The 22,509-nt window shown below is 34.7% G+C and overlaps 1 protein-coding gene across 3 annotated transcripts in view; it reads left to right on the top strand.

Annotated features, from left to right (window-relative positions):
- Positions 1–22,509, top strand: part of SLC25A21 (solute carrier family 25 member 21) — a 236,764-nt gene that overhangs the window by 120,961 nt on the left and 93,294 nt on the right. For all 3 annotated transcript variants that reach the window (XM_041401086.1, XM_041401079.1, XM_041401095.1), the window contains one exon: positions 13,604–13,652. In XM_041401086.1, coding sequence (XP_041257020.1) covers positions 13,604–13,652 — 49 coding nt within the window. The remainder of the gene's footprint in view (positions 1–13,603; positions 13,653–22,509) is intronic.

Here is a 22,509-nt window from a genome sequence, read left to right as displayed (position 1 = left end):
GCAAGTATTAAAGAAATCAACAAGGGGATTATAGCATGCTTGCTTGTTTTGGGGGTTCATTTTGTTCTGAAAAAGGATCTCATTTTAAAACATTTAGTGGAGAAAATACATCTTCTGCGAGAAAATATCCTTAAGAATTCAGTGACATACATAGTTACTGATCAGTAAAAATCAGATATTTTCCCAAAGGAAGAAGTTGAAAATTTCTATCATTACAGTCAGTGGTGGTGTCCTCATACTTTTAGTGGAAAATTATTCCTTCTTAACTGGTGGTATTTATTTTTTTAAGACATTTATCTCTTGACAAGTTCAGTGTTACCAGCCTCTGTGCCTCTGTTGGAGGATTATTGCTCTATATTTATGTTAAATAGAGCTACACCTTTTTCCCTTCTACTTCTTCTTTGCATTTTTGTTTTGTTTTGTTTTAACGCTGTCAAGCTGCTGATGTAATTAAGGTTTGGAAAGAAGAGAGGGTGTGGGCGCCTGAAAATGTTAAAGACAGGTTAATTCTAAACATGGCTTTGCATGTTGACATTTCCCAGTTAACAATCAGCTTCATAGTGGATTTCTCTTGAATCTTTGCCATGATATACTGCCAGCAGATGGGAGTGGTGAAAAATACTGGGAAGACCAGTGACTGCTAAAATAACACATAATAGTGGTGCTGTCATCACCTGTTGCCACAACATAGAATTCAACAAAAAATGCATGCAGCAGAAGACCTTAGAATATTTGACATCATTGTGTATACAGGTCACACTCAAGAAAATAATTTATATATTTTTTATTCTATCCACAGATACTTGATAATTGATCATTGTGTTTTAGTTGACTTGACACCAAGAATCTGGTTCATTCTAGTATACATATAGAACTTCTCTGAAATATTTAGAAAATGCTTCCATTCTAATAAGCAGGGAGTTCACTCCTGAGTATCTTAATATTTAAAGCAGTTGTTTCAGGCCTCATTTTGTATTTGGGATGAATTTTGTATTTTAATCCTATAGTAAGTGTTCTTAACATTGATGGGACATTGGAGAAGAAAAAGAAAGATGCATCTAGTTTTTGATCTCTTTGCAGAACTACATGTATCACGGCACTACTTTGCTTGGATCCATAAAGTTTGAGTATATTCTTCTAAAGACATCTTTTGGAATTTGATCCTGTCTCCATTATAGAAAAAAAAAAAAAAAAAAAAAAAAAAAGTTACAGCTTCAGTGAAAATTTTGGACAGCAGTAAATCAAAGATCAGGTTTGACGGTTTTTTTGCACTGCAAAAATATTCCACTTCGAGTTCCCTGTGTAAAGTATGAGGAAACTGCTGGGCATTGCCTTGCCTGAAAATAAGTACAAATTTCTTAATGAAAACCCAAACTTAAAACTGGCAACATGTCAACTAACTTTTGAAAGTAGTGTGTTCTTTTGTCAATGTGTAATGTTACAACTACTGAAACAGACAAAAACCCCAACAAAATGTATTTTAAAATCTCAGGAATATTCAAACACTGGGTGAAAATCTAAACTTTTTGAGCCTTAATGTTTGCTTACATAAAAAGAAATAAATATTATTTTAGGTGTGTAAAAAATTAAGCTCTGTTGTGAAAATACTTTTAGTAGTCTAAATTATAGCAGTTGAAATGGGAGAAAACATTGTCTTAAATTTGCTTTTAAGTAGTATTCATTGTTAAACAGTAAAAAGAGTCTGTTTTAAGAAAATTTTTCACTAGCTATCTCAAATGGACCTAGAACATTTGTACAACATTAGTTTACCTATACTTTTGGTTAATAAATCTTTCCAGTATGTAGGAAACTAAAGGTAATTGAGGTTTTCATTAAAATTTTATACAGCCTTATCAGCCACAGAATTGTCAGTTCACACCAAATGATAAAAATCATGGATTGTTCAGTTTATATTGCAGTAACTAGTGGAGAGTTTGAAAAAATCTCTTCAACTATCTTGATGGGACCCAAAACTTTTTCATAAGTCATTCAATTACAGATTAGCAAAGAGTGCTAGAAAGACAGTTTTCAAAACTAAAATGAACACATTTTGGTATGTTAAGGTGCAGCAATTCTTCAAACCTACATATCATTATAAACTAATTTCAGAATTTTTCACTTTTTTTGTGGTCAGTTGTCTCATTTTCCAGGCAATGGACATTCAATACTGAGCTTTCCCCAATGAAATGTTAGCTATTATTTTTGCCAAATTTCATGTATTTTCATATAAAATCACTGATTTGAAACATATGTTTATAGTCATAAGTAGTGTTTTACAGCATATATACTTTATTTTGGAGTGTATTTTGCCTAAATATTATTCACAGATCTTGAACAAAAGGAAGTTTTCAAACAGTAATTATTTCTTCTTGATATTTCTGAAACATTTCTTCCCGTAAAAGCAGGAAATTGAAGCCATTGAAATTTAGTGAAGAAAATGAGCGAGACCTCAACCTAGTATATCTGGGCACATTGTGACTGCATGGTTTCCCCCAGTGTATTTTCACAATACATTTTTTGCACTTCTCCTTATTTGTAGTGTTGTTCACTTCAGCAGCCATTCCAAAGCTGACTGGTCTAAGAGTCTCAAACAGTAGTTGTTCCATGTCCTCCATATATATTTTAAACAAAATTGTTATGGGTTTTTAAACTGTTTAGATATTTTTATCCAGAAGAATTATTTATTTTTGTTGATTCAGAAGAAGGATAAGTTTTTATTCTACATTATTCTACATACTTTGTAATGGTAATATTTTAGGATCATTCCTATTCTTGCAATTATGTTTTCTTTAGGCAGTCTCAATCTTTGACAATTTTTGGAATTCCAGGAGTGTCCCAGTCAAGAGTGATGTATTTTCAGTGTAACATGGACTAGTACATGGAAAACTGCCCTTATCTATATTGCACATTCAGCATGACTGTGCATATCTCTATTTGCTTTCTTCACCTGAACTGAAACTGGTACTCTCATTTCATTATTCATACATCTGTGTACTTTGATATGTCTTTATACTGGTGGTAAAAAGCATGAAAAAAAAATCCACATCTTGTTTATAACTGTTCCATTATTCTCAACTTTAGGAATTATGAGACAAAGTAAGCAAGTTTAATTGTTTTTTAAGTCCTCTAATTTTATTTATTCATGCATGATTCTCCTTTAGTTACATATGGAAATAGATTTGACTCCTGGTTTAAATAAAATCTTTTAAATGAGAGAGGAAAGATGCATGTCTTTGTAATAAATGATGAATAAATCTGTCAGCTATACACTGGGTCAAGCACCATATACAGTACATGTACACTGCGTACTAGAAAAGAACATTGTGAGAGTAAGATTGAGGTGCAACAGTAATCTCTCAAGCTTTGTGGTCTCGGGGAGAAAGTTACTTCTGTATACTGCTCAAAGTAGAGTCTTTTCTTGAAGAATAAGGCTTCCAGCCATACCTGCTAGCTAATGTATGTTCATGGAGGTAGCTTATTTGGTTGCTTATGTATCTTACCACAAATTACTTGGAAGGTGTGCTAACTTCTTTGGAGATCTGATTAACTAAAACTTTCCTAGGGAAGCATGAGAGGTTGGAATTTTGAAAAAAAAAAAAAAATGAAGGTTTTTATAAATTGTTTTTACATACAGAGAAAGATTAAAAGGGATAGTTTAGACAACAGAATCAAATTTTGAAACCCTTCTACTTGGTATATATCTTTTCTATATTTTTCTTTTGTTAGCTAATCCTTCATGAAAGGACCTAACTCAAAACCCAGGTAATTTGAAGATGTCCATCTCAGTGGGTTAATAAAATGACTTGTGTGATCAAGTCCTAATAATTGAGTAATTCAGCATACACTCCAGCTGCTGTGTTAAACAGCTTTTTTATTCCATAAGGGCCTTAGTTTGACAAGCTTTCAGTACACCCTGACTACAAGGCTGTAACGTAGTGTGTTCTTTTCTCAATATGTAATGTTACAACTACTGAAACAGATGAAAACCCCAACAAAAAAGTATTTTAAAATCTCAGGTATATTCAGATATATATATATATATATATATATATAATCCCATGCTGCTGAAATCTCGGGCTTTCACATTTTGTCAGATGGATTGGTACAATTACATCACATTTTAAACAAAGTATTCTCAAGCCATGTATGATTATTGATACAAGACTTGTGTGAATGATAGAATAGAGCAACAAGGTATATGAACTGCTTATTGGTCCTGAAGCCACAACAGAACTTTCAAAATCCTACTGGATTTTGGTGCGCATTCTGTGCAAAGTAGAGGTAAAAAATAAAAGGGGGGCAGATCTGTGACTTCCTTTACAGTGAGTGCCACAGCTCCTGCAAGGGCAGCTTTGTGTCAGCCAAAGAGGCACGTGCTTGGCTTTCTATTCTCTATAGGATCCCTTGTTGTGTGAAATTTATTTACTGCAATGTTGAGTAGTACACAGAGAACCATAAACAGATGATCTAAGCTCAGCATCAGTTCCATTCTGACACTCCAAATACTGAGCAATTTGTAGCTTTTGCAGATAAATCCAAAATACTAATGCTTCAGGTAGTATTTCTATAGTGAGACCAAATATTTTTTCAAAGATCTGTTCTCATATTTTTAATTTGTATTTTGTTGAAAGTCTTGTAATGGTTGAGTCCTTAAGGACAGGTCAGAAGTCTTACAGACTGTTGAATGTGTGACAAAGAGGCCATAAAGAATCTGGTCAGATGTAGCTGATTAAAGGTAAATGAAGGACAGCTGCTTTTTATGTTGCCAGCACATCTTTGATCTGCCTTACCCCTCAGACCTCTGTGGGCAAGGTAGTTAAATACAAACTAGGAGGCCTATTTTAAAGACATTAAAACCCTCCAGGGCAATCGAGTGACAGTCCAAGCAGCCATAAGCTGTTTGCTTTATTCATTAGAGAACTTTAAATGTGTCAAGAAATAAAATTATGTCCATGCTCTTAGATCAGCATTAGCAATGAAGATTACAACAGCTCTGGGACATATGAATGGGCAAAATTCTTATGAAAACAAGTTTACTGAGAAGCATTTTACTATAGCAGCAACGAAAATATCAGTTACACATTTTTGTTGCAGGAATATTGATTCAATATGCATTGGAATATCTGAAGCTGTAGTGACACAAACATCATGTAACCCAGGGCTGACCTCAGTGGTCCCTTCAGTTATGGTTTAAAAAACTTCCATTTCAGACACACATGAAGGAAAGAATATGTCATATCTGAGTGACATAATAGCCTGTAATACTTGCTGAAAAATTTATGAAGAATTTGCACAATATATAGCCTTTCACTTGTGTCTAGAGACTCAGATACTGAAGTTTGTAAACTGCAAGTGTTTATTTTATAACACAAAGTTTTAATGCTAATACAGCATCAGAAACACTAACTAAAGAAAAAGATCAGTTAGCTATATAAACAACTCATAAGTGCTGGTCATTTTGGAAAAAGTGACTTTGCACAGAAGTATTTGTGAATCCAACTCAGTGTATTTTTAGAAATTTGTTTGATATCTTAATGTTTTTACTATTTTAAAGTTAGAATTTAAATGATAGTTAAAATGAATAAAAATTCCTGTGACATTCTAAATGGTAAATTCTGGTGACCCATGCTATATTGCCTCAATAAAATTTAAGAACTTGAAGAAAATATTTGCTTTTTTTTAATGTTGTATGCTGTGTTTTGCTCCCTTATATTTTGTGCCAGTACCTAAATGTCACCTTGTTTGACAGCATAATCAAACCCTCCATGCTATTTAGCCTCACTGGAACAGCTTTGGTATTTAAAATAAGGTAAATGTGTCAAAAGTCTAGAATTCTAAAACTGTATTTTTGACTATGTCATAAATGCAAATTTTGTGGGTGTTACCATACAAAGAACATTTCTACGTAGCATTTTGCCTCAGAAAGGCTCTGTGTGAGTAGTGCAATTGGAACTGCATCCCTGTGAAAGTAGTACATGCTATTGGAGTCTGGAAGAGCCTTTCTTCCAAAAACATGTAGCTCTAGTAGAAGATGCTTTGTTATGAACCACTGATTTTTGCTGGTTGATTTGACAATTCCTTCTAGACTCATTATAAATATATTTAACTATGTATAATTTAAAATTAAGTCAGTCCTCCAAATCAACATAGATTTCTCTAATGGCACATATATACATATCAGACAAGCCATGGGCATGAGGTTCATCAAGTTGGTAAGTCTGTGAAACAAGGACTTAATTTTTTCATGTTAAAGTATGCAGCAAATAAAAAATCAAATTAAACTGGAAGATGGCCTTTGTTTTTACTGAGTACTTAGAAAACATAAATTAGCATTAAACAGTTTAAGTGAAGCGTGTTAAGAGATTCATAGAACTGTATTCTAGGCAGGAGTAGGTATAAAGATGTGATTATTGCTGGCAGCATGAGCATAATTTCCTGATTTGACTGGTTGTGCCTTGAATGTTGTAGAAATCAAACAATGAATAAATTTGTGCTAAATTTAGGGCAGTTTACAGACATACTTTGAACATAAAAGCTAGATATTTTTTACCCCATAGGCAAGAAATACATTGACAAAATATTGCAGAATTCTGCTAAATGTAAGGTAGGTAGACAGTTGCTCATCATGGTTTTGATGAGCATATTTACAACTATCCCACTCACTGAATCAACACGTCTCACCTTGGCTGAAAAAATGTCTATACTAGGGTAGAACTACTGTAAAGGGAATTACAATTGCTTGATAGGACCATTTGTCAGCAATCTAAACATCCAATAAAAATAAGACAGAACAAAGGAACTAAAATATAAGAATAATCTCAGGGAGCTTTATTTTTTTTTTCATTTTTCCAACAAAGTCCCTGAGGTAAGACTAATACTTTCTTAATATGTTACTTATTGACGAATGTTGAATTTCAAATATTGTTTTATCATTACTATAATAACCTCTCAGTACTTGTATACACATGTATTATCTCAAGGTGGAATTTGCCTTTCCAAATACACAAAGCTTTGTGCATGTGTGCCCAGGTACAGATCACAACTTAGGTTTGAGTATCTTTTATTCAGAGCAAGACTATTTAAGAAGATGTGTACCATTTTCTGTCTTTATTTACTTAATTGCTGTAACCCAATTTTCAAGCTCAGCAAAAATAATAGACTACAATTACATTTGTTTTATATTTGCAACAGAACTGAACAGTTTCTCATCTGGTAATAATGTTCTCTTTAGCTGGGCAGGCAGCAGTGAAATGCAGCAGATACTAGCTAAGAATTGTGAGCACCAAAGATGAGCAGTTTGAACTTTCTGATGTGAGCAGTGAGCAGCAGCATGTTTCTAGCTATGTCTGTGTATTGGGACTTAAAGGCTGAAGGGGGTTATGGCTGAGCAACAGCTGGTCCAGACAAAATGCTGCCTGAAACACTCATTTCCAGCTCCTGTCTTCCATACATCTAGGATGTGATTCTCCTGCCTTTGCGGAATCTTTACTTGAAACCTTGGAGATTAAAATGTTTGTTTGCTATACCATATAACAAAAGCCCCATTATTATTTGAACAGAAGCTGAATTGCTTTCATGGAGAGAGCTGCGAGAACACTGACCTTTTTCAGCACAAATAGTATCAACCAAACAACAAAAATTTCCATCTGCTTCTGAAGTCCAGGGTGGTTTGGTTTTCTCTTTTTGAAAGCCAGGTAATCACTGTTCTCAACCCTGCTTTTGAGGATAGCAATTCCAGATAGCAGTGCTGCACTGACACGTTGCATCTTTTAAGGAACACTGTTACCTAAGAAGAAGCTGAGTATGATCCGCCTCCTCCTGCAGACTTCTTCTAAAATGTGACAGTAAACCAACAGCTCCTCCTGGAATCCTCCTGTGATCAGCCAACACATTTTTAAACACAGGCATCCTTGTCTTCACCAAGGGGAAAATCATGTTCAACAACTTGTTTAATTAACATGTTTTCTAGTGTATTTTCTCTGTGTAAACTAGGTCTCTGAGGAAGAATTACTCATGAATACAGCACTGCCATTATGGAGTACTTTTTGGAGTAACTTTCCATTTCTCCACATTTTCTAAGGAAAGCACTGATTTGGCTCCTTACCAATGTTTGTGAGGACCTCCAAGGTACCATTAGTTAATCCCATAGCACATCACTAAATAGAATCCTGAGCAAGAGTTAAAATAAGTGTCACTTTCTTAAGTAAAGGCTAACAGGTAGATCTTTCTCAGCACAGTCTGTGCACGCTCTTGTATAGTTTTCCTTGGAGCCTCGTTGATGTGTACTACAGCTGAGAAGGGCACAGCGCATTACTGCTTCCCTAGGAAGGGAGTGAGCCTTGGCTGCCCAGTGAACCTAGCATTTTGTGGACTTTTCTGAGGAAGATGTACCCTTACACAACAGGTAAAATCTTTATGTGTCTGTGAAGATTAAGTCAGATAGCCAGCTGATAGAAATTAATTCACCTGTGCAGAATTTACCACAGGGATGCTTTTTTCCAGGCATTGATTGTTTATGAATTAGTGCTGTTACAATCAAGAAGACAGTCTGTGCTCCATCCCATCAAATGGAGTGTTTTAGCCAAGAGAAAAGCATATTTAAGAGGAATTTGTCATTGTTTTGATTGGGATGCAAAGATCAACACAAGATTCTTTCTGTCAGACTTGTATTCTCAGAAGGAAATGTATAGTACACATAAAATATTTATGATCATTTTGTACATTGTAACTATATCTATGTAAAAGCCAAAATAAATATCAACTGTTCCAGCTATACAGTATACAGTGCCTGATGTGTTTATTGCCACATTTTCTCTGACTAGTCTCCTGTCTGTTGTGTTTCTCCAGTGACTGTGTTATTCCAGGGAAATGAGTAACACAAGGGGAGGAGGGTGCATAATGGCTTCTACACTGTAGGGGGTTGTCTGAACTAACACATGGATCCTGCTCTACATCTCTTGATTCTGTGTTGAATCTGTGTTCGTGTATGACGCAGAAAACACATAGAGGGTGAGCTGCTCAGGTTTGTTTTGAAAGAAATCAGTGTCCATCACAGACACTTCACACTTTTCAGTTCATAGATTTTAAGGATCAATGAAATGCCGGAGATAAAAATAGAAGTCCTCTCCTAAGGCATTCCAAAGCCCAAATGGTTTGGTTTTATCTGTGTTATTTTGCAAGAACTGTTAGCTAGATTTCATTCTTTTTCTCCTTATGCAGTGAATAGATGAAGTATGGAAACCCTTGCAGATACAAGGAGAGCTATAAGCCTGTGCTGCTGAAATCTCAAGCTTTCACATCTTGCCAGATGGATTATTACAACACACTTTAAACAGTGTCAAAATATTCTCAAGCCATGTATGATTATTGATACAAGACTTCTGTGAATGATGGAATAGAGCAACAAAGAACAAAGGAGCTCAAAATAGCCACCAGTCACCAAAATGTTTGCGTTGAAGAGATGTATGTGAAATTGCCAGTTTGAAATTTTAAGTGTGAATCTTGTAGGGGGAAATGTAATGTAACCCATAATGGGAAACAATTTAAAGACAGAAGATATTAGTTGGGAAAGGGAAAATGATTTACTGAGCAGGGTCATTTTGGGGGTCAGCATTTTCTGTCATTTTATTCCCTCCATGGGCTCAGTTACTGAGCAGAATGTTTTACATAATAGCATTCTGGACTCCCTTCTTGGTTGTTGATATTCCACTTGTGTATGCTCAGAGCATGTCAATGATGACAGCTGGTTATTTCTTCAACACCCAGATTTTGATTATGTCTTGTTTTATGGTCAGTATTTGGTTTTCACAGGGAATGTTTTCCCACCCAGAAGACAACAAATGTTGGACTGACCCAGTAATTGTTCTTTCCTATATTTCCTTTGGGCTCTTGTTCAGCTAGTTGGATCAGAGTTGTTTTAAACATAATTAGGCCATCATATATCACTCTGGGTTAGTTTGCATGTGACTTCACCAAGGAGACCCAATGGGACTATTAGAGTACTTTTTGGACAATATATCTGTAACTATTTTAACTACTTTATCATGGAAATAAAGTTTGTAAACAGTAGTCTTTACAGAGTGACAAGTTAAGATATATTGCATCCTAATAGAGATGTTTAGTAAATTAGATTTTCATAGTGCTAATTGAATTTGTCACAAAGCTGATGAACATTAGCTAAAGAAAGGGCAATATATTTTATTTTATTGAGCACATCTCAGAGTGCTTGTAATTTAGTAGGGCCACCACACTTTCTGGGCAGGCTATCAAGTAGGATGTTGTAATGATTTGCATGACTACTATAGTAGATGGAAAAATGTAGCTTGTGTTTGTAGCTGTTCCATTAGTGTCTTGCACAGTGTGCAGTCCTTTGGTGCTCTTCAGAGAGCTGTGTCATAATCCCTGCATCTTTTGAAGAATTTGGTCTGGTGAAATCAAGTAACTGTACATTGTTTAAAACCTGGTGTGTAATTATGTGATGAGACAAAGGAAAGACTGAGAAAGGCAGATAACCAATAGAATCCTGAACTTATCAAAACAGAGCTGTTGCCAAGGACCTTGGAATTCATCTGATTCAGTTGCTGGAAAAATGCCTGAATTAAAAATTATCCTATGAGGACCAAGAAAATAGAGCCAAATTCTGGCACTCTACAGTTTTCTCCCAAAATGGTCATTAATGCTGCAAAAACAGAATAGGGTGAACAGCCCTTGGCCCCATGCTTGGCCCCCTACTGTGGGCTCTATCTGCCAAAATTAGAGGGAATAGAAGATCAAAAATGGGGACAGGGGGAGAAGGTTGGAAAAAGAGAGCTTAGAAAAGGAGGGTATTTGGAAAGGGAAAAATTCATAGACTATGCCCCCTGCCAGCATTGAAATACTCAGTTGCAGCTCCACTCACAAAGCACCTGTTGGCAGCTGTTGGAGAAGTTTATAGATTTTGGGACAGTTCCCTTATGTGAAATGTGATATATGATCTTATTTTAGTAAAATAGAAGCAATTCTTGGACAATAATTACAGCAATAAATATGCCTGCAAAGTAATAATGATGACAGCTTTTGCTTTCATTGAAAAAAATTGCATTCTTTTTAATGAATCTCATTACTACTAATATTAATATTCTTTGGCTGATATCACCTATGTTGTCTTCCTTTTATCCAAAATTGAAAAAAACTCCAATGCTGTATGGAGTGAAAAGAAAATACAGCAAAACAATGATCATAAATATTAACCTGATGCTGCCCTTCAAACTCAGTTGCAGGAAACTATGGGTCAGGGGTGTGTGGAAAATTTTATGTTTTTCAGTCTTTACACATTACAGCGTAATGATAGAAAATAATGAATTTTTTTCTGTTAAATTAGAACTCACAGCGAATATTTTATGTTACGAACTCAGTTTAAACATTTTAACATTTTCACGTTTTTTAATGTAAATTTCTGTTAAATACATTTAATTGTAATTTTAGCATTACAATTTACACCCTCCTTCAGTTACTACCTCCAAAAAAAGTTACTTGTGTTCATGTGCAAAAACTTTTGCTGTTCTTTCTTGTTGTATAAATAGTTTATTATTCCTTAGGATAAATATGTAACAGTTATCAGTAATATATGTATTCAATATGTGAGGTGTATTGACCAGAAAAATTATTATTTTTAAATATAGGTATTTAATATATGTTGAGCGAAAAAATTTATTGCATTTATTGGCTACATCTCCTTTGACTATAATGAGAATCCTCCCTCTGCTAATGCTCTGGTTCAATTTAAAAGGCTTACCTAGTAGGTATCTGTTTTACTCAGAAGGTTTGCATAAAGTTGAAATAGAAAGTAGATAATATTTTGAAATGTAATGCTCTCTGATATAAACTTTAAGCCACATCCCCAATTTTCCTGTTCTACCTGAAACACCTAAGTTATTAGTTCTAAAATAATCAAAATATGAAACTTTATGCCTTCCTTAGATTATATTCAATAACGAAAAGAGGCTCAGGTTTCTGAAACTGATTACATACTGCAATGTGTGCCACTCAGGCCAAGCCTGGTTCCTGCATGAAGCTCACCAAGAGCTTTCCTCCATCAAGTCTGTCAAAGAATAGGACCAAAATGCAAATTCCATTAGTTCAATAGTTTTTGAGTGCGGTATTTCAAAATGCGATTTTCTCCTCGAGTTAATTTCAATACTTTTCTTAGACAAAGAAAGTAGTTGAGTTGCCTAGCATGTAACAAACTGTGTTAGAGACTGTTAGCTTTAGTAACACCTAAGCTCAGATGTGGTGTGTGTCATTAAAGGAAGAGGACAGGATGTGGAACTTAAACCAGTGACATCTGAAATAGAAGAGCATCTAGTGGAACATTAGCAGTGCTTAGTTTCAGTGGGACTGTATGCTATACCTAAAGAAAGGAATTTGCAGATATTTTAACTTGAAGTAGAATGCTTTCCTGAATCAAGATTTTTGGAAATTTAGCTCTGACTCATCAAAAGACACATTCTTTATTATGAAAGCATTGTAATTATTTTTACAATAATCATAAATAAAGTAAATAAATGCATTCAAACGTTGTAATAAGTATAGTCTTCATAACCTGTTTCTTCATGATGTAGCACTCAATTTATTACATTAGGTAAAAAGCGGACATTTAAGATTGCTAAAAACCAGGGCACAGAAATTTCAAAGACCTTGTAATTATTATCTAGGAATATATGCAGGTATTTTCTTGGCATTTCAAAGTCCTGTAAGATTTGTGTAGTAGTTTTTATTGTGTCTGCAGATGGACAGATTTCTAAAATACACTTTTACAGTGGTCCTGATAAATATAACTTTTTACTGCTTGTTTGCTCTTTGGAATGAGGCTGCTATGCCAAATGGAAAGGAGAGTAGGCAAACCTGGAAATTTAACTAGAACATTCTCCCTGGGTTATGTATGGACGTTTCATCAGATGTCAGGTGGGTGGAAAAAATAATAGAGCCAACTTTGAAGGTGTTGTTGACAGGTGAATTTGGGACCTTCCAGATCTCTCTTACCTTGGCATTGACCCCTTGAGACTCACACTCAAAGGGGAAAAGCCAGGACCACGCATCAGCATCAGCACAGGGCAGGGTAGGACAAAGAGGCAGTGAGGCTGCAGCTCAGATGCTCAGGAATCAGCTGTTATCCTGACATCAAATGCATCTGAGCCACCAGTGCAGTCCTGCGGTGTCCTTAGGAATGATTCTTGTATGACAAAGAAGCAAGTACCAACCCGAACTCCCTTACTTTGCTACTCTCAGCAAGACTTGTTGTATTTATTTATGATGCCAGTCAAATGTTCCCACTGTTTTTAAGTTAGAAAACTGAGCAAAAACTAAGATTAAATTGATTGTGTAGGTAAAGTCCTCACTTAGCAGACTCCAGTGAACAACTAGTTCTGTTCACTGTTGAAAAGCCCAATGGTTTATTCACACTGCAGAAGCACATGTTTAATATATGAGTCATAAAAGTACTGTGTCATCAATGATATGTGTAGGTTTTTACTTTGCTTTTCAAATTTCAAAAACTGTTGGAGTCAATGAAAATTAAATTACTATTTGTACAAATGTTTATTAGGCCTTTTTTATTCTTTTATAGGTCTTGTAGAAATTTGCCTGATGCATCCCCTTGATGTAGTGAAAACAAGGTAAGATCATGCTTGAACAGGTTTTGTTGACACTGGAAGATATCCAAATTACAAGCTGTCAAAAAATAAAATCCTAGAACTTCTCCCAGTAAGGTAACTTGTGCCTCTAATGACATTTATATTTGCTTACCTGTATTTACAGCATTTGACAGATGGAATTTGAGCTGCATAGCACATTTCTCATTAGAGGTCATCTAAAGGTGTTAAATCCGCTTATGACACATATTTTTATTCTTGTAACACAATGCTATGACATGAAGATGGCTAAAGTTAAATTCACTTAGTATATGCAATATCTGCTGTAATGCTTTTATATGTAATTGGGAAATACCATATTGCCTCCAAAATAATTTTCACGGATTTTCAATAAAAGTTATAAGAGAAGATGTTCCATATTGTCTTTATAAGCTAAATAACTTAATTATTTTATATTTTTAAAATCTTTTTATCTCTCTTTACTTTTTTTTCTGAATACTTGTTCTTATGTGAATATAAATGATTAAATGACCTTGAAAATTTGCTCAAGTTAATTTGGTTTTTCTTAAGGTTGGTTACTGAAATGGAAAAAAAGAATAGCTGTGTTTCTAGTTTCTGCAATATCCTTTTACTTTCTATGCATTTCAGTTTTTATATAAATGCACAAGTTAGTGTTACTGTACATGAAAAGCAAACCAGAATGGAGAAGGATACTAGTAGAAGGACAAATCTATTCATGCCATATGTGTTACCCAGTGCCAATAATTACCATATATACTGTTCCTGGAGCGCTATCTAGGTCACAGACATGGAGGTAGAAAAGCTTCACTAGGAGACTAATCAGCCCCAAACAAATGATGAGGACAGCTGTGGTCTCTGGAATATGCTTGAATTCGTCAATTATGACTTCATATTCTAGTTTCAGTTAGCCAACGTGTGAGCTTTTTTTGGATGCATTTTTGACTTCTATTTAAATCACATTTTGTGATTTGCCTAGGACCTTGAGATGCATATTTTTCTACAGGTTGCATTTTGCAGAAAGAAGTAATCTGTCTGTGGTCATTGCCCGGTGCCAGGAGACAGTTATTGAGGCTTCAGCTGCATCAAATGCTGCTGAGGTGCTGTAGGTCCTCCTTGAGGCTTGGAGGTTGCTCAGGCATTCCTTCCACATCCCTTCATAATGTGGATGTGTTGATTCATGTAGAGACAATGCACGTGATGGTTCTCAGGGTCCTCTCTGCCCCTCCAAGTACCACTGAAACAATGCCATTAAAACAAGACTTTGATGAGATTGAAATTAAAGACTCAGAAGCAACAGGGTACAAGCAAAACAAGTACAAGACCAAATTTAAAATAAAAATTTGTCAAGTGGTCCCCAAAGGATGTGCTTTAGTGACTTCATTTTGGCGGTTTGTTCTTTAACTCACCTCTAGCTTTCAAGCTTTGATTTTACTTCTCCTCATTTTTCTCTTCGTACTGAACTAGAAGTCATGTTCTTTTGAAGTAAAAATGTAGATCATTCATAATTTAGTGTAAGCCACGTATCATGTGTCAGAAAATACATTAATTGCACATCTGTACTGGCAGTCAGCAGACATACTTTCAGTTTTCTGATAGGAACCACACAGTGGACTCTCTGAACACAAGGACAGATTTCCCCATGTCTCTTTGAGATTTTACTGAGTTTTACACACTTTTCATAGTGAAAAGGCTTTTCAGATCTGAGATCCTGAAATGTAAAGAATTAAAGAGTGTGTGGGGATGTTTGTCAAGCTGTAACAATCCTTAAAAACACAATAAAAAGTAAAAATTAGGAAACCCTTAAATCTGAAATGTAAGCCCATAAACAGTGGAATTTTTAGAAGAAAGAAGTGGGAAGGAAAGAACAGTAGCTGTGCAGAAGAAATCAGATTGTCAATCAAAGTAAAACTGAGGGACTGAATCAAATAAAAAATCCATTAAACAAATTTCTTCATTTGAAGAAACGTCCATTGAGTTAACTCTTCCACTGAGTTAACTGCAGCTCTTTGCAGAAGTGGGCAGCACCAAGTGATAGTTTTTGTAGTTTGTTGATGCAGATGTATTCAGAGATATTACACAGATTTTGCAGTAACATTTCTGCAGATCTCAGCAGATGGTAGTAGTTCAAAATACTTACATTTTGAAAGCAAATGACAAAACCAAGAATAGAATATCCTTTGATCTCATCCATCATTTTGTTCTATGTTCCTAACATCATGCTTCTTCCTTTTATTTTGTAATGGTCCCAATTTACTATAGCAGATTAATTCTTTGATGGCCTTGAAAGTTCAAATGAAACATTGGTTTTAATTCTGAACTTTCAACATAGAATGTTTTCTAATAGTTTTTTATTTACTTTATTCCTTTCTTGCAGTGCTTGTAAGTACTGTTGTGTGCTTAATCTTTCCCAACGTGGTATTGATAATCCACCGCTTCTGAATCATTCCCAGCTATTACAGTTTTGGTGATTGGTTTAAGGTTTTCTGCCTATTGGTTAGGTGAAAGGATGTATGAAAGCACCATTTGTTAATTTTTATGGTGTTGTGAGTTTCCTACCTTTTTCTCTAGAAGTGTGTTCAGTTAAAAGAGTCCTGTGGCCATTTCAGATTATTGTAATCTCATTGATCTGAATTACTGTTCTGAGGGAGTTTAGGGAAGATGTCAGAGGCTCACATCTAGTGGACTGGTGGCTTAGTGCTTCATTGATATTTTGTGTATGTGCATGTTTTTAATAAAAAATTGGAGAAAATAAAGTTTCTGTCAAAGATTATTTTGAAACCCTGGAAAATGGTTTGGCTCTTTTATGACATTTTGCAATATCTTTTCTGTGTTTAGCAATTTTCTATTATTCTACAGTAACAATGCTAGATTTGTTTATCTGCTCACATCAAGGGAGGAACAGTATATAAGTACATGATTATAAACCATAGAGAATCCAAATGCTTAATGAAGTGTTTTTTTCCTAAGTGTACATCTGAAAATAATTTTATTTTTTTCTTTGCTAGAACACCAAAGATCACTACTCTAAGAAGTTCCTGATAGCTGGATAGATTAAGATAACTATGATCCATTGTTTTAGCTTTATGAATCCCACTTATTCTTTGAAATGAAGCTATCTTCTCATTTGCAAGATATATTGGAATACTTTCTGATGAGATATTAAAAAATGATGTGCTGATTTTTTTTTTTTTTTTTTTTGTTGTGGTTGTTGTTGTTGAACAGTTTCTAATAGCTATTTTATACGTCAGTTACCATTATGATTAAGTTAGCCATTAAATAAAGTACTGAACCTCTGTTCTTGTCCTCCTAAATACAGAGTCTGGTAAGATTTTTTGTGTGTCCATGTTTGAGAAGTGACAGCAGCAGCAAGAGTTTTTCGGTACAGTCAAGACATAGAAGGTCTATTTTTTAATTAAGAGCTCTAGATGAAATTTCTTTTCTATAAATTGATGGGGAAGAAAAGTGTCTCATCTTAGGATAAAGAATTGGGTTTGCTTACTTTGTACCTTTTTTGTGTCTGAAGCATAATGCAGGCTGTAATGTTGTTTTCATCCATGAGACTTCCAAAGGATGACAAAATGACATATAGATTATGATATATAGGACAAGACGTTGCCATATGTATTACTTTAAATTTGAAAGTAGTAAAGTGCTTCTCCAGGTAGAGTTTACATGTTTTGGCTCAATCAAATGTACAAAATTCAGAACTTAATTATGTTTTATTGTTGGATAATTGGTATTTATGCAGAAGCTGACAGGTGTGTGGTTGGTGAGAGAAAGGGAGAATTATAGGGAGCTGTATAAAGGCAAGGGAAAGCTAATTGTATTTGAGGAAGCAGCCAAGCAAGCCTAGCTGGTAACTGGAGGATCTTGCTCTGGTCTCTCTGTCAGTTCCAGGTTATGGTCTGAGGTAATCTGAATTCTCAGGAAAAAAAAAAAAAAAAAAAAACCAAAAAAAAACAACCTGTTTCTTTTATTCATTTCCCCAATACTGGGTTGCTGGCATAAAAATTGTGTTTTCAGGAGCTCCATAACTTTGAATTAAATGCACTAACATAGAATTTTCCTTGCTATTACATTTTAACACCTGAAAAAATGCATGCAACCAATGGTCGTATTGGAAAATTAGAACTACAAGTAAAAATAAAATTTTAGCTAATATTTCCCTCAGTTTATGACTTGATTCCCTTTATATGTGCTTTTTCTTTTTCTTTGATTATCACCAGTATTTTTACAGCTGAATTTTAGTGACTCTACTGTTCTTGAAAACAATTTCAAAATTTCCTTTGCAAGTATTCATGCAGACTGTAAAACATAGTTTTTGTGTGGAAATAATAATTTTGGATGTGACTTGGTATTATGTAGTTAGGAAATGGAAACCTACTGAGTAATTTTTTTTAACAGTTATCTACAAACTTTAATAGAAAACACAAATGAAGACATTTATGACTAAGTGTTTTCAAATAATAGATTAAAAAATAACAACACATCAGACAGAAACTTTCAAATGCATAACATCTGAATAGAAAATGTGTCTGAAATTCCTGTGAACAGGAAAAATGTTATGGAAATTAGGTGAATCATTTACTTCTCTGTTCCATTTTAGGTGTAATTTGCCATCACTATACATTTTGAGACAAATATCTGAAAGAGAGATGGTTTCTTTCACATCACAATAATACCAAATTGTCCTCCAGATATATGTTGGCTTCAGTGGAGACAGATGAGTTCATACCACTGGAGTGTTTAGAGGTTTTTTACTTCCTCACAATGTATTCAAAGAGAGGTGAATGTTATGCTCAGTACCATATAAAAGACTTGGAGAAAGTCTAGTTTATTATTTTATTAGTAGAATCATCAGGGTAACCTTTGTCCTAACATTTTAAACATATATTCAGTAGGCAGTTTTTTAATACTTCTCTAGTTAACTCAAATAATTACAGTTCCATTTGATTATTTTCTTAATATTGAAACAGTCTTTTCTATTTTTCAATATAGTTGTGCCTTCACAATGCAGTCTCACATTGGGATGAGAATGCAATTTCAAAATAAATGCATAAAGGAGACACAGGAGAAATTATTTTGAAAGATTTTACTTTGATTTATCAGGAGAATAAATCATTAGGTATAGATTGTTTTCATGATCAACCTATCACACATCCCTGGTTTTTTTATTAAAGCTGTTTCTCACCTTTGGCAGGAAGGCTGCAGTCCATATTGCTCTACTGTAATACCTCTTCACATAGTTCATCTTTAGATCAGAATCTTCATATGGACGGACTTTTGGTCTCATGTGTGATCCTGAACATCAGCATTTAAAATATGAGGCAAATAAGTCACCTTAGAAACTGTGGAGGAAATTTTTGTGTAGTCAGGATGGAGATTTTAAATTTTGCTACTTTTTCTGAAAAATTCTAAACAAAATCATTAATCTGAAGGCCCAAATCTAAAAAATAATTTGGGATGTAAATAGAGGTTTGGAATCTGTATTACAGACCCATTTCTAGTTAGCAACTGTTCTGCTGATTTGTGTGCATGTTTATCCATTCTGTTCCTTTGTTCCAATTCTGTCATTTTGGTCTTATTAAAAAAGTTCAACTTACTACATGTGTTTCCGATCTCATTCCATCTGTTATTTTGCAAGAGCTACTTCCTTTATATCATTAATTCCTCTTTGATTTTTGGTCTTTTTTGTTTGAATGGGCAGAGGTGGAGCTTGTTTCTGAAAAACATTGGTTAAGGAAGAGTTCATTGTCCTTATACAATGTTGCCATTCCAAGGGACCATAGTTCACTTGGTTTGCATCAGGCCATGTTAAGTTCATGGTGCTTGATGCGAACTGCTCTGGTTAGACTCGTAACAGTTTTAAAGCAGAAAATAGTCTTCCTGTCCTGGGAAAATTATCAGGATACCAAAATATTCTGTGTTGGAATGAACAGTTGAACTCTCAGAAGACCTAGAAAAACAATGAGTTATGGCCAATGAAACTTTGTGCAATTAATTTTGGATTTTGGAAGTTTTCACTTCCTTTTTTCCCTTTCTTTCTTTTCAATGCCTTTTAAGTAATTTTGAACTAGAAAAACAGAAGGTTTTGTTTGAAAATATAGACAACAACATCCATTGTCATCTGAAAGAAGTGTATGAAAATATATTGAAGCTGATAGTTTCTTGAGAAATGGGGTTTTATTTTTCATTTTGAAGAAAAAGAACCAAGCAAAAATAATCCCTGACCAACTCAGCTTAATGTCTTTATTTCATCCAAATGTCAAGGCTTTTCTCTGGGATTAGATTTCCTTCAATTATCAGTGGCCTTTGGCACAATTTTTCACAGGGTTTTTGTGCATATTCCAGCTTATACTCTGGTTTTATCACTTGGATTTCAGCACTGAAATACTTTGGATATTTATGTACAGATCCAATTTTTTTATAATGAGGACTTTATAGTAATTTGGATGTGGATGTGATCCAGTGCTCTGTAATTTACCCTTCTTTTTCCTTCTATGTACAATCTGTTAGGAATTAATAAGGGCACATGGGCTAATAATTCCTGCTAGATATACTATTGCAATTTAAATCCTTCACTGATGTACACTGTTAAACAGATGCTCTGATTTGCAGGGCTGGTCAAAGTGATTTCTGTTCCTATGTGCTTTTCTTTTTTTTATTGTTATTCATAGGTGTACCACATGTATATTTTATAAAGAGTATCAAGATCTTTTGGGATAAAAGGAGCTGTGTAAGTGTGGCTTCATCATCTCCTCATGTGATACTGTGTTATTTGTGATCAAACACCAGAACTGCTTGATGATAACCCTATTTCAAATCAGTGTAGATTTTTGGAAGATCTATAACCTATATTATTTTCTTAATTTTGAAATAATTCTATCCCTTCTTTTATAGAAACTAAATTTCTACATCATCAAATCGGACTGCTACAGGTCTCTCAAGCTTTTCTTTAATTTTGATTATACATTCTGGCATCTACTCTGTTTTTTAAATGAATAGGTGGTGCTTTTTTTAGACTGAAATAACCTAAAATCATAATTTCCATTTGACAGTATGGCCTGCTTCCAGTTACATGTTACCTGTGCCATTTCACTGGTTTTACCAAAACTTCCCTCAGTTTCTTGAGTAACTTGTGAGCTGTAACAACCTAGAATTTTTAATACCCACAAAATAAACCATGTGCACCTTCAGCTCAAGATAGAACAATAATCTCTATTTACCTATTAAAGAATTCTTTCCTTGTCTGTGAGGTTTTGAGGGGAGGTTTAATAATATGAAATAAAGACAACTCCACGTGCCTAAATAGTTACTTACACACTTCAGGAGTGAACCAGAAGGAAGTGAAATGGCTCTCTCTATGTGCAGGGAGCAAGTGGTGAGACCATCATAGGGGAATTGAGAGAGGCAGTAGTAGATGGGATAAGTTTTTCAGATGAGGAAACAAGTGGACAGTCTACCAGAGAGAGCAAAAGAAAAAGAATGCCAGGGCAAGAAGGGATGTGTGATGGTTTTTTTGTATAATTTCTTGTCAGAGAGATACAGAAGGGATGCTTTGGGTTTCTAGAAGGCTGGTGGACCAAAGCAGACTTGGAGTGGCCTTGGTTCTCTTCAAGATGCAATTTTGCATCTTGAATATTATAAAATATAAAATATTTAATTTTGTTTAGATTTTTGGCTTGGTGCATCTTCCCGTTAGAGTGTAGTGCCAGTGATGCCAAGGTCACAGGTTCGATCCCCGTATGGGCCATTCACTTAGGAGTAGAACTTGATTCCTGGATCCCTTCCAACTCAGACAATTCTATGATTCTGTGAGAAGGTCTTTTACATTCCTCGAGCACAGCTCTGTCTAAGTGACCCTTACAGACGGTTCCTTGAGCAGCTGATTTGGGGAGTAACTGGTAATCATGCTAGAAGACATATTGAATATTATCCACCCTGTCAGTGACTTTTAACTATGGACTTTTGCAAGATACATTCAGTCATTTGTTCTCTTAAAAATTTTTTGGTTGTTACTTAATTTTCCCTCTTGTTTGAACAATGAGCTAGAACCATTTCAGATCCCTTGAATGTATATTTTTTCATTGTAATGACATAGCACCATATTCTTTCTATGTTTGGATTTCCAGTGCTTACAAAGTTCACATAAATATTACTGGCAACTACATGGGCAGAACTTGTAAAATGACAAGAGCTTGAGCGTTTCTCTCCTACAATCTACATTTATATATTTACGTACTTTAAAGAAATAAATGTACACAGGCATATTTAACTGTACTGGTACAGCATCTTCCTTTGTAGAGGAAGTGAAGTTTCTTTATATTTAAGTTCTCTAGCACTGGAAAAACCTGTAGTTGATTAGTTGTGCCTGCATGACGCAGTTGCAAAAAAGTGCAACTTTTTTGTGTTTTGTGATTTCCCAAGATGTACATTCTATGCTAGCAGTTTAAATCCAAGAAAGCTCTGGAATTTTTTTTCTTCCATTTGTTATTGTCTTAATTTTATGAAAATGCTTCCTTTTATAATATGAGGCTATGAATAACCCTCTTCTAGACAGAACAGGAAAATGTGATGAAAGAGCTCTTAAACTGTTATGGTGAGGAGTCATACTATGCCTTAGTTATGAGAGAATAATGCTTTTGTCATTACACTGCCCAATGGGAAAAGGAAAAAAAGGAAGAGAACCAAGGACTAAGTACCTTCTAATATATACTCATTGTAGTGTTGTCTCTTTCTCTAGTTAGAAACTACTGAAGTTAAAGATAGTATAGAAGCACTTGGGTTTTTTTGTACTATCTCAAGATATCTACAGATAAACAGGATATTTACAAGAATCAGAAGCCATGACTAAATTTTC

This window comes from Onychostruthus taczanowskii, unplaced genomic scaffold (assembly GCF_017590055.1).
Source record: "Onychostruthus taczanowskii isolate IOZ18803 unplaced genomic scaffold, ASM1759005v1 scaffold1, whole genome shotgun sequence".
Classification (NCBI taxonomy): Eukaryota; Metazoa; Chordata; class Aves; order Passeriformes; family Passeridae; genus Onychostruthus; species Onychostruthus taczanowskii.
This window is presented reverse-complemented; position numbering and strand designations above follow the sequence as displayed.